Genomic DNA, 12,317 nt, shown 5'->3' on the forward strand with positions numbered 1-12,317 from the left:
GAAACTTCTTTAAAAATGTTTTTCTTCAATTCAGTTTTGTGTTGAGTTTTAGGTTAAGTCCTTCTCAACATTTAGCTTATCCAGATAGGATTTTGTTTTGTGGCGCATTGCACGCCTATAGCCCAAGTGTGTTTGTCAAAATAAAAATTTAAGTCTCACATTTTGCTGTGGATGCATCCAAAGTCAAGGCAAGAAGATAAGTTGTAATTACATCACATGTATTACTATTTTTTCTTTAGACTTTTCCAAGCACAAGATATTATTCAAAGTTGAAGCATCCAGTCCATACACAGAATCATGCTAACACCGAAACTAACACTGTAAACACCATAGTACAACAGGTTATTAAAGATAAAAGTAACTACAACACAAAGCAAAACACTAAGAGTAATTGATGTTTGTTTGATTTTGTTATAGTAACTTAGGTTATATATTAATACAGTGTAATACTGCAGCAGATTTATCTCACTGGGTCAGAGGTTGCTGGGAGGTTGTCATGGGAACCTGGGTATTGATGGTGATTCTCTGCCTGGTTTGACATCGTATCAAGCCAATGATCGCTCTTCTGAACCTAAAGGAAAGGATAATTTTATGTCCTTGAATGCACTATATACACAATACACCTGCTCTACCCCACAGTGCTCCATGTCATGGTCATTTTAAAAAGAAGTACATGTAAGAACAATAAAAAGGAAAACACTCACTTTTTGTTGGCAATGACATAAATGCAGGGGTTGTAAAAGGTAGACGACTTAGCGAATAGTGGAGCGATGATTGCCATGGGAGCAGGTATGGTCTTAGGGTCACCAAATGATGCCCAGAGACACACCATGGAGTAGGGAGACCAGGCCACCAGAAACATGACAATCATCACTATGGACATCTGCTAACCACAAACACAAGCTTCCATGTCATATGGGTAGGAATACTGTTATACTTTATATATGAGGGTTAAATAAAAGGGATGGCTTGCAAAGTCTAAACTGATCCAAAGAGACCTTCACCTTAGTCACATCCATCTGATCCGACCAGTCGATGTTTATGCTGTCCAGACAGTTGCTGGCTTTGTATCTCTTCACAGTGACAGACACATTGTAGTAGCAGTAAAACATGATGGACAGAGGCACCACAAAGTTCACAGCAATCACAGTCATTGTGTAGGAAACAAAGGAGCTGGGAGGGGAAAAACAGAGTGAGTTAGAAATTAACTGGATTATGGTTTATCTTCCAACATGCAGCAGAGCACAGCCCTCGTCATCACAGATCCTGTCTATTTATTACATTTGACCAAAGGTAAACAAGAATGGAGCCAATTTATTTAATAAGGACATAGCAAATAGTAGTACAAAAAGTTCAACTGCATGTGCTTGGCTGGATATTTTTTAAAACAGATTAAAAATGAAGAAAATTGCTTTCCTTGCAATTCAATTGAAAAATCTCACTATATATAATTATGTAGAAAACACACCTTTTTAAGATTCAAGATTAAAAAAACTTTATTAATCCAAGAGGGAAATTGTTTTACCAATGACAATGGTATAAATTATCACCAAATCATGCTAACAGGATCATTATGGTAAAAAATAAAATTCCCATGGTGACATTTTGTCAACTCACCTACAACTGTGGCCCTTGTGCTATTGATGTAATTGGTTTTAATTGGAAATCAGAGAGAGAATATTTCAAGGGAAATTACATTTTATTGCAGTGATCCCAGCATAAAGTCACCACATATGTGTAATATTGTAAAGATGGTCCAATTTTGAATAATTTAACACAGTGTGAAGCATATTCACAGATTTGTTTTGTACTGTAGGTCTGCCTAACATTTGTATTATTAAAGGAACATGAGAAGCTTGAGAAATACCAAGGGCTAAGAGAAGAGCTGATGAAGACCACAGTCCACAGACTGCAGTCAACATGTTCATCACATGTGGCACCATAGGCTGCCTATGCACAACAGTTTTATAAATAGGCAGCAGATATCCCCCCTGCCTCCCCTGGGTGGCATGCAGCTGCACAACACTTGACACTTGGTAATCACTTGTCATTTACCTTAAAGAGAAGGATTTAACAGCAAAGTCAACTAAAACCTAAAAGTCACGTTTAATTCCAAGGTCTATGCTAATTACAAAACCTGCCCAACAATAAATTGAAGTTTTTGACTGTATGGGCCATATAGCATTAATCACTCACGCTTCTACTTCATGGGTAAAACACAGTCCAAATATGAATAGTCCAAAATATTATGAATTGTGTTAACCTACGCCCTGTTTATTATGCCAACATTCTTTGCGTACTTAGGGTCCTGCACGGGTCCAATTATGCAAACCCCATACCTATAAAGCTTGGTACCAGACCGCACTTTTGTCTAAATTGAATCCGTACCCCACCTGACCCATTAATGCAAAAGCCACGACCTGATACAAACCCATAGCCTAGTTTAACATATAATTTGGCGGTTTTAACGCTATGGTGGATCAGGGTACTCTAACTGGTGTGCAGCTCCACAGTCAAATATGCAGCAAGCTGTGAACGACCATGTGTTTTAATACTAATTTGTTAACCGTTAGAAATGATTTTTAGGAAGGAAGTTACCTGTTGTGTATGCAACCTGGTCCACAGTCCTCATCAGAGATCGACATGGATCGACAGGGATAACAAAACTCTAGCGGTTTATTCTTTTTAAAGAAGATGCTCAGGTGTGAGTACTTTGGGTTAAAAATGTGTTTATGTACAGTAACTGTGTGAAAAAAGTTTCTTCTGATAAAATCAGTGCTTTCACCTCATCAAACATCTGTGGAATGAAGATTATTAATTAAAATGTATTTTCTGTCATGATACTGCCCCACACTTCCAGTCCCTGGCTTTTATTTTGACTTTTCCTCCCAGTCCCTGCCTGTTTTTCTCTCTTTTTCTTCTTCCTTTGTTTTTCTGTTTCTCTGCTCACTCTGATTGCTCATCGGGTTTACCAGTCCATTCTCTCCACTCTCCTCTGCCCTATCTGTTCCACCTGTGTTTTCCCTTCTATTTATGCACCTCCCTGACTTCACTACCATGCCAGATTGTGTTTCATTTCCAGCCACCCAACTTGTGTTTTGAACCTGAACTTTGCCTCTGCCTTGCCCCTTGTATGACTTGAGTTTTCATGGTTTTTTTTGCCACTATAGACCAAGCCAGAATTATGTCCCGAGCCAAATCCACCACTGTTCCAAGAGCCCCTGTCTCTCGTAATTTTAAATACCCAGACATCACATTCCCTCGACAAACTCATTTGCAGATTATGACATCAAAAGGGAGCTGTTTGTCAAAGACCCAGAGTTTCTGGGATCCCTGGCAATATTCTAACAACAGGACCCAGAGTTCGCCATAAAGGTGGCCTGCTACCTCACTCCAGCCTCTTCAAACCACCTGAAGAGACTAGTCCTGCTAATCCCAACCCTGCTCTGTCTCTGCCCCTACTTAATCTTAATTCTGTGCATTTTATCTTTTTAAAAACACAGACATACTAACGTTCAATACAGATGTGGTTCAGAGATGCCTGTTCTCAGCAGAGCATCTTGCTTCATCTTAGAAACGTAAAAAGTTGTGTGGATGCTGATTGATCTGGTAAGACTGAGATGGACTGCCAAACTGTGGTGATGATCTTGGTGATGGGGAACAGGCCTATTTTTTATAGGAACAGTCTTAAGTAGAGTGGCTCTACCTCTCCTTCAGGTGAGGTGGCAATGACAGAAACAGGCTTGGGCAAATGGCACGACTGATTCTTTTTCCTGACAGACCACATTTGGTGACAAAGAGGCTGGCTCATGGGAGCACAGAAGTTGGAGGACGGCCTCCAAATCTCTGTCTGGCCATTGGTCTCAGAATGAAAACCAGAGACTGACAGATCCCTATTAATCTTTAGAACTCAGATTTAATTAAGCGGTAAATTGGTGACCTCTGTCAGAGACATCTGCCTTACCAGTACTGGTTCCAGGTCTGTATCATAGAGAAATGTTAAAACAACGGGAGTTCAGCCGCTTTGCTGATATCAAGTAATTGAGATTTTGGATGCTCAGTTCCCTTCCGCCAGTGTTGCCACTCCTCAAGTGCCAAATTCATTGCCAAAAAATCTCTGTCCCCGATGTTATAGTTTGTTTCGACTGGGCATGTCCAGCAAGAGAAAAAGGCACATGGATGGATATTGTGGTCGCTTTTGGCCCTCTGGGAGAGCATTGCTCCTAGTCCCATGTTGGAGGCCTCAACCTCCACAATAAGTTGACGATTAGGACCTGGCAGAGTCAAAATATAGGCAGTAGTTAACAGTTCCTCAAGTCTCTCAAAAGCCTTCTGGACTTCAGGTGTCCACTCAAATTTGGATTTGAGTGGACAGTGCATGTGACTAGTGAAGGTGCTGTAACCCTGGATGAACCACCTGTAGACATTTGGAAAATTAAGGAATCATTGCGGAGCATTGCAGTTCTATAGGGTCAGCCATTTCTCTACCGCCTCCTTTGCTGGGTCCATCTTAATTTCTCCTGTGGAGAGGACAAAGCCAAGGAAGAAGAATGAGTGAAACTTGCATTTTTCGGCTTAGGTAATTCTAGAGTAACCCCTGCAACACGCTCTTGACATGTGTTCGGTCTTAGATTTGGAGAAGATAAGGATCTTGTCTATGTACACAAAGACAATTTTGATTGTCTTGTCTCCAAAAACATCATTGACCAAATTCTGGAACACAGCTGGCACACTGCTATGTCTGAATGGCATGACCAGGAACTTGTAGTGTCCATCAGGAGTCTTGAATGCAGTCTTCAACTTATCTCCTTTCCTGATTCTGTCCATGTGGGGGAGTGATGCCCAGGATAAGATTAATGGTGCAATCACATGGATGATAAGATGGCAAGATGGCCTTATCCTTATTCAACAACTCTTTGAAGTCTACTGTAGATATTTCTGGGTACCTTGAGATTTGTATAACATTCGGCACATGCGCCCTAGACAATCAAATGGTTGTCTAGGGCAGTTAACTTGACTGGTGGCTGCAGGGCTTTGGTCTGGACACACAGATGAAACCTGTCATTTGCTAGACAATACTGGATTTGATGACCCGCACCACTGAAAAACAGACAGATTTTCTCTGAATCAAGCTCTATGGGGCGTGGCTTGATGTGCCACAGGTTCCCAACTATACTGATCTGCTGATCAGTCATTGACCAAATTGGTTGCTGGGTCTTCTCAAAACAGACTGGGGACATTTGTCAGATCTCTAAGGGAGATGTAAATTGACTGGAATAAGGCATCTTGATTCCATTTTCCATTAGGTGCAAAATTTGACGCCGTATTCAGTTACAGATCTGATTTCCTGATCTAAACGTGCTAATGGTTTAGCAGTCTCCCTTGCAGGTTTAGTCAGATCAAAAGCCTTTATAAACTCTTTGACTCAATGAAGAAGTTGCATTTCTGTGTCCATTCACTTTGGCCCCAGTCTCTTGTAGGACCTGTAAGATGGGAAAGAACATAGGTTTGTTCTGAAGGGAAAGCAGAGGGTTGGAGTATGGTTGGAATTGCAAGGAAAATGGGAAAAGAACAGAGTGGCAGCTAGAGGGATCACCTGCATAACGGTCAGGTCGACTGACTGAAGGCATACTGGTCTGAACAGCAGAGTTACTAACCATGCAGGGGGTGGTGATGCTGTTTGGAAGAGAAACAGAAAGCTGGAAATGTTAAATTAATCAATGGAAACGGCAGTAATTTGATTCTCGTAGTTGGAAAGGGCTCCCTCAACCTGAGCCTCCCAGTTGCATAAGCCCTCCGAGTTTATGGTTGTGGTTTGGCCAGATTGGACTGTAAGATTTTGACCACAGCCAGGCTCAAAGAGGACACAAGGCTACTACTTGTTAAAACAAGTTTTATTTCAAGAAGTTCGAGTGTAGTGAGGGAATTCCAGGGCTGAAGTGAACTGAAGGTCAGGAAGGCATGGGTCTCCAGACAGAATGTTCAATGAGGCAGATATGATGAACCGACTAAATTTGCAAACTGGGACTCACTGTGGTTTATGGAGAACCAGGAAGTAAAAAGGAAGTGGTGACAGGGGAAAGGGTGGTGGCAGTTGTGTAGTGTAGTCCTGGGGTACTGATTGGAGAATGGTGGCGATGGAGATGGAGTTCCGGAAGGTGAAGGCGCATGGTGCAGGTTTGTTGATACATGACTGGTAAGTATGAATATAGGAGTGGAGCCTGAGAGAGATCCACAACAAGCAACAATATCCAGTACCAGAGGGGAGGTTCGAAATCAGGTCAAAATCACAATTGGAGAAAGGCTGGCAAAATCCAAAATCCACAATCCAGAAAAGAGGTAGTCCAAAGGGCAGAAAACTGGTCAGATCAAGCAAAGACTTTGATGACCCCTGATTGAGTCAGGAAATCAGTGGTCACCAGGCGGGTCAAGTCAGCAACTGGGTACGGATGGCTGGAGTGTGGCATAATCTGGCGGATGTGAGAGAACTGCAGACCTGCTAAGGGCTATGCACAGGTAAAATAGTAAATAAATATAAAAATAAATATACGGGCATGGGAGGAAGTGAGGCTGGAGATTTTGACAACCACAGATGTAGGTGATCCCATTCGCTTACAATAGAGGTTAGCCTTCTGTCATATGTCAGAAGGACCATCATGTACACACAGAATGAACACACATATGAACACTTAGATTACCATTTATAGTTTGAAAAAAACTAACAAAAACAAACTTACCACCATGACCCTAGGGGTCCATATACTGTATTATCAACTATGGAATATTACCATCAGTCTTTTGTTAACTCACGCGTCATTTTGTCTCCAATTAATGGTGCATGTAGCTCCAGTGGGGTCAGGAGCATAACCAGCCCATCCTACAATAGGCATAGAGGACCAGAACACAGCATTCAGCCAAGCAGCCAGGATAAGAAGGTTGTATGATCGCACTGTCATTTTCTGGCCTGGAAAGAGGAGTGACATATAGATTCACAATGAATTTTCAGCAAACTGTAAATCCATTATTTTGTTAATGGGATTGATTATATGTTCTATTTAGTTTCCAGTTGTTTTAATGAGGTTGATACAAGATTTATGTTTATGTTTTACAGCTGCAAAATTGTGCTATTTGATAAAACTGGAGATAATTTTTTAAGTAACAACTAAACATTTGCAGAAATAAATGTAAATCACAGTACCCACATTGTACCTACAATTTAATAGTTGACACTGTAAAATATAACTTTCTTTAAAAGTCAACAATTTAGTTCATTCTTTTACTACAATTCTTAATTCAGTATCACATGTGGTGCAAACTCAATTTTTAGCTTATTTTATTTAGATTTGTTACTACAAAAAATAGTACAGGTAATGGATGGACTGAATTCAACACCAACCTCAACCATCATGTTTCACTCTTATTCATTATTGTTAAGACAAACAGCCATAAACTAATTTAACATGTATTAAAGACATAGCAACTTTTTACCATGACTGTTTATCTGTTTATTTTTACATTATTTTAATGTTGTGAAGTCTACAGATACACTAGTTTTGTTTTTAATAAACATAATTAAATAAGTTAGTAATCTCTAAGAAACTAATTAATTCAACTCATCCTTTAAAGTAAAAACACTTTCAGTCAGAACTGTTTAAAAGTTTAAGTTGACTAGGAGGAGCTACCTTACTGGTGCATGTCAGTGAAGAATTTTTAGTCATCAAGGGAAAGTGATCTGAAAGTTGAGTCATGGCAACTGGACTTCCTTCTTGTTAGGTTGAGAAGAAAGTGTAGTTGCCATGACTCAACTTCATTTGAGTGAATGTTTGAAGCCTTGATATTTCTGGGGATAATAGAAGGCCAGCATTATAAATTGGAGACAGTCAGTAAGGCCTCCACCTGTGGATTTTTCATATGTATATATAGCCTCTCTGACCCCTCTCTTTTAACACCATCTGTCCAAAATTGTCCTGTGGTGTTGCGCCTTCTGTGCTGCGCTATCATCCTGTTCAGTGGCTCTAAACACTCTTTAATGCAATGGACGCCTTCAAATCTTGCTGTTACCTGGAGCTGGTTCTTCACCTCATTAATAAGTGTTTGTTGTGCTCTTTTTTGACTGGCCGCTGACTTCTTGGTAGAGCAGCCACAGTCCCAAAGTGTCTCCATTTGTAGATTGTTTGCCAAGCTGTAGACTGATGTAGATTTCTAAAGTTCTTCTTGACTTAGATGAAGATTGTATCACATCTTCACATTTTATAACAAATTAATGCAGAAAACCCTGAAATTCAAAAAGGTATCTTTTCTTGCCAGTGTATACTATATTGCTTAAGACAAAGAAGCCTAGTTGCCATTAGTCAACTGCCAGATATTAATGGTAAATTCATTAAGGTTTTCTGGTGCTGTAGTAAAAAATCATGACGACATTACAATGAGAAACGTAACTGTTAGATTTCACTTACTGTACCTAACTGCCAACTGATTGTACATGTAGTCTGTAGTCATGTTTTACATGGCATGAAGAGCAGAATAATATTAAAAACATACTTATGTCTGGTCTGCAGATGGTGAGATAGCGGTCAATGGCCACCACAGTCAACAGGCCGATACTGGCCATGCCAAAGAAAATGTTGAGCGCTGCATAGATCTGGCAACACATACAAAATGTTAATATTTTTAACAAATAGAGTCATCTATGAAAATGGTCTACTGCTTTCATTTTACTTTCAGGTTTTACTCGCTGAAACTATTGTTTTTGTGTTAACAAAAAACAAAAAACATTTATGTTTAGAATGTAGTTCAGAATATATCGATTAATTGAACATGGTATTTGTTTGCTGCTGGTGACTGTTAGCTGTCCTATTTTTGAATCGTCACCCACCCCATATTTTTTTATTTTTTATAGTTAAATGATTTTTAGGGCAAAAACCACTTAGCCTTACTTAACCCTGACCCACCAATCATTTTCTATATGTCTTTCACAATTTTACTACAAATGCAAACTTTGCATTTGTAGTAAAATATATTCAGTAGAATATTTGAAATAGTACAACACATGGGCTCAACAAAAACTGTTGGACATTAACCTAATACTATATTTTGTTGCATAACTTTTAAAGGCAAGTAAACAAGCAATTTCTGTAGCTGTCAGTGAGACTTCTGCAGCTGCTGACAGGTTGCTGTCTCAGCTTTCTTCTCTTTCTTTCTTTCTTTAAGAAAAAATTGTGGGTTCTTAATTTGTTGTAGAAAGATACCATCAATTAAGTCCACATCTATATGCTGTAGTTCACTTCTGTTGCCCCAACAGTGCAGTTCAATGCAGGTTTCCTAGCTCTCTTTCACACTGTCACGTGAATCAATATCACTGTGCAGTAACAAGGACTGAAGAAAAAAACATAATCTGTCCCAATAATCCCAACACGTGGCATGCTGCAGTTATTAGCAGCTGAAGTGAATGTGCGTCAGGCTGCTAACAGCTTTAGATTTTTTTACATTTAGCAGCTCAAAGAAGACGTAGTGCCGCTTAAGGTGAAATTTAAAAACCTTTTAGACAACATGATGACTTAAACTGTAGCTTACTCGTTTTCTGAATACTATTATATGACATAATTACATATTATTACCATATTACTTATATCTGGGTACTGTTTGATTGCATAAATACATTCCTTTAACACACCAGAAAACATTTTATACATGGTGAGAGCATCAGGAAGCTAATTGCAACCTCATAGACATGACACTGTGGTTCAGTAACATGTCTATGAGAAAAACCCACAACGTTATTGGGTGGTGGGCTTTTCTTTTTTACTTGTTTTTCTATGTGTGCAGTGGAACAATTAAGTAATCCACATGTAATGCTGCTGAAAGAAATCGGGGAATCCATAGTATGTGGTAGCTGGTACTGGTGTCTAGTAAAATTCTTGATTTGGAAGAGGCCCTGGGAATTGCAGGAGAAATTCCTCTTCCAGGATGTAGAGAGCAACAGGTGTCCTGTGTACAGAATACAATTTAGTTAAATTACAGTTTGAACCCCTCACATATACCAACCTGACAACCAGTGTATCCAAATTTCCAGCTGCCATGGATGTCTGAGGCAGCTGACATGGGATAGCCGATACCAGCCACTCCAATGTCAGTAACAGCCAGGTTGATGATAATGAAGTTGGTGGCAGTCCGGAGCTCACTGAACTTCACAAACATTAGTAACACCACAATATTGCTTGTTAAACTGATGACCCCTGGGAAGACAATAGAAGGTGTGTACAGTGTAAGTAAATGTCACACTGACTTTAATAACTGGTCCAAAAATAAATAAATAAATCTGATATCCAAATGGGACTAAACTTACAACAAGTGGAGAAATGCAGAAAAAAATCAATTTACCAGTGAAAAGCAGATTTACATAGCAGACACTGTGACATTATAAACACAGTAGTCACTGCTAACTGGAAAAATGACAACTCATGTCAACTTTTTCCTGCTTTGTCAAGTCTCCACCGTGACAATCATCTGTACATCAACTACATCTACAACATGATCCGTACAGGATGGGTATTATTCCATAGGATAAAAAAATTTACTGACACTCACACAGAAAAATCCAAAATACTGTATGATGACAACAGAGGATAACAACAGACATATTACATTTTACCATTTTACCAAATTCTATTTTTTATTCAAAATGTCTATTTTGAATTGTAAACATATAATCAGAGACAGCATCTGTCCAGATTACTTTCCAGCACTTTCCTTCAGTGCTGTAATAGTTGGGACATGAAGCAACTGCACATTATATGTCCACAACCCAACATATAGCATATAGTGTGTACCCCAACTCTAATGATCAGTCTGACCAGTCTGTGGCTGACACAGCATTTGGTGATTTACTCTATGTTCTTTCTCACACACACAGACACATACATATGGACTCATATGTACAGTATATGGTGTATGTGCTTGTGTGTGCATGTCTTTCTCTCTCTCTCTCTCTCTCTCTCTCTCTGTGTCATGCTGTTATTCTTTCTTTATGGTAATTTATGATAGTTGATAGAGTTATGATAAGTGTGTACATTTTAACAATGCCTTTGACACCTGACACTTACATTTAACTGTACAAGATAGCCAAAAGTATAGTCTTCACACAAAAGTATAAAAATCAAATACAATACAAATCACAAAAAGTATAGGAATCACACCACAGTATAGAAAACACACAATTCTTACTTATTTATCACATTCTCAGTGAAACTGACCCTTTTTAAGCAATTGTTTGTCTTGTGTATGTTACCTGCAGTAATCAGATATCCAGCCACTATGTTGTGTTCTAGTTGGGTAAAAGCACTTTCCCCCCCATAAGTTGCAGCATTGTCTGAAATATTTAGACCAGAGTCATCCTCCATTTTCTTAGTTGTTAAAAAAGAAAAACACACTTAGAAGTAGTCTTCCTAGTAATCCCAACACTCAGAGAACTTCACAGAAATATAATAATAATATATCAGATGTAATTCAAAATCTGAACAGAAGACATGTAGAGAGTCAGTACTGCAAACAACTGCTTCTCTTTAAAATTTGTAGGGTATTGTGGAGAGGTGGGGTTTGAACAGGGATTATCACATACCAATGCTCTTTGTAACATGGGCAGCAGAAAACAGGATTACCACTCACATGGAGCTGGTTCAGGCTGGACTCTGACTAATGACTTGAGTTCACACCTGAATCCTCATACATTTACATTAACATTTACATTTAGTAATTTGGCAGACACCTTTATACAGCAACTTGCAAGAGAGGTACAAGGCAGGCAAAATATCTAAGCCAAGGAGAAAAACTTGTGCTCTGGGTATAACTGTTTCTGTTTTATGACGTGTAAGTGCAAGATGTTTTTTCTTTTTTTTTTTAGATCTAAGAGCAAAATAGTATGCAAAATAGTTCTCTGTTCACTTCACAGAGGTTGTGGGCACACACAACTTCACTGTGGGGCAATTTGTTTGATTATTTCATAATAATTGTTGTGAAAAATCCCTAAGATTGTGGATGCAAATGTACAGTTGCACAACCAAATCAGTGACAAACTGGACCATCTTCTTCACTACAGTTCAGCCTGACTTTACTTTGACCTGTGGACTCCTGAGGTTCTATGATGTCCAGTTGGCTTGACAAGGAAGGTGAAAATAAGCTCTCATTCAGGAATTGTTTGCTTCTGTTCTTATTTTAGAGACAGAGATGCTGTTTGGTTTTCGTGAGTGTGAGGACAGTGACATGTTGTTGAATTTAACTCTGTCAGCTGCTGTTGTCAATAAAATACAATATTTCAAAGG

General features: G+C 39.1%; 1 protein-coding gene across 1 annotated transcript; it reads right to left on the minus strand.

Annotated features, from left to right (window-relative positions):
- Positions 1-448: 448 nt before the first annotated feature.
- rrh (retinal pigment epithelium-derived rhodopsin homolog) lies at positions 449-11,399 on the minus strand. The gene is made up of 7 exons (XM_026356246.1): positions 11,288-11,399; positions 10,045-10,235; positions 8,542-8,641; positions 6,811-6,964; positions 1,005-1,173; positions 705-883; positions 449-571 (listed from the first exon to the last, which is right to left on the minus strand). The coding sequence occupies exons 1-7, from the start codon at positions 11,397-11,399 to the stop codon at positions 466-468; spliced, it is 1,011 nt and encodes a 336-aa protein (XP_026212031.1). The 3' UTR covers positions 449-465.
- Positions 11,400-12,317: the final 918 nt, after the last annotated feature.

Source organism: Anabas testudineus, chromosome 12 (assembly GCF_900324465.2).
Source record: "Anabas testudineus chromosome 12, fAnaTes1.2, whole genome shotgun sequence".
In the NCBI taxonomy this organism is placed as follows: Eukaryota; Metazoa; Chordata; class Actinopteri; order Anabantiformes; family Anabantidae; genus Anabas; species Anabas testudineus.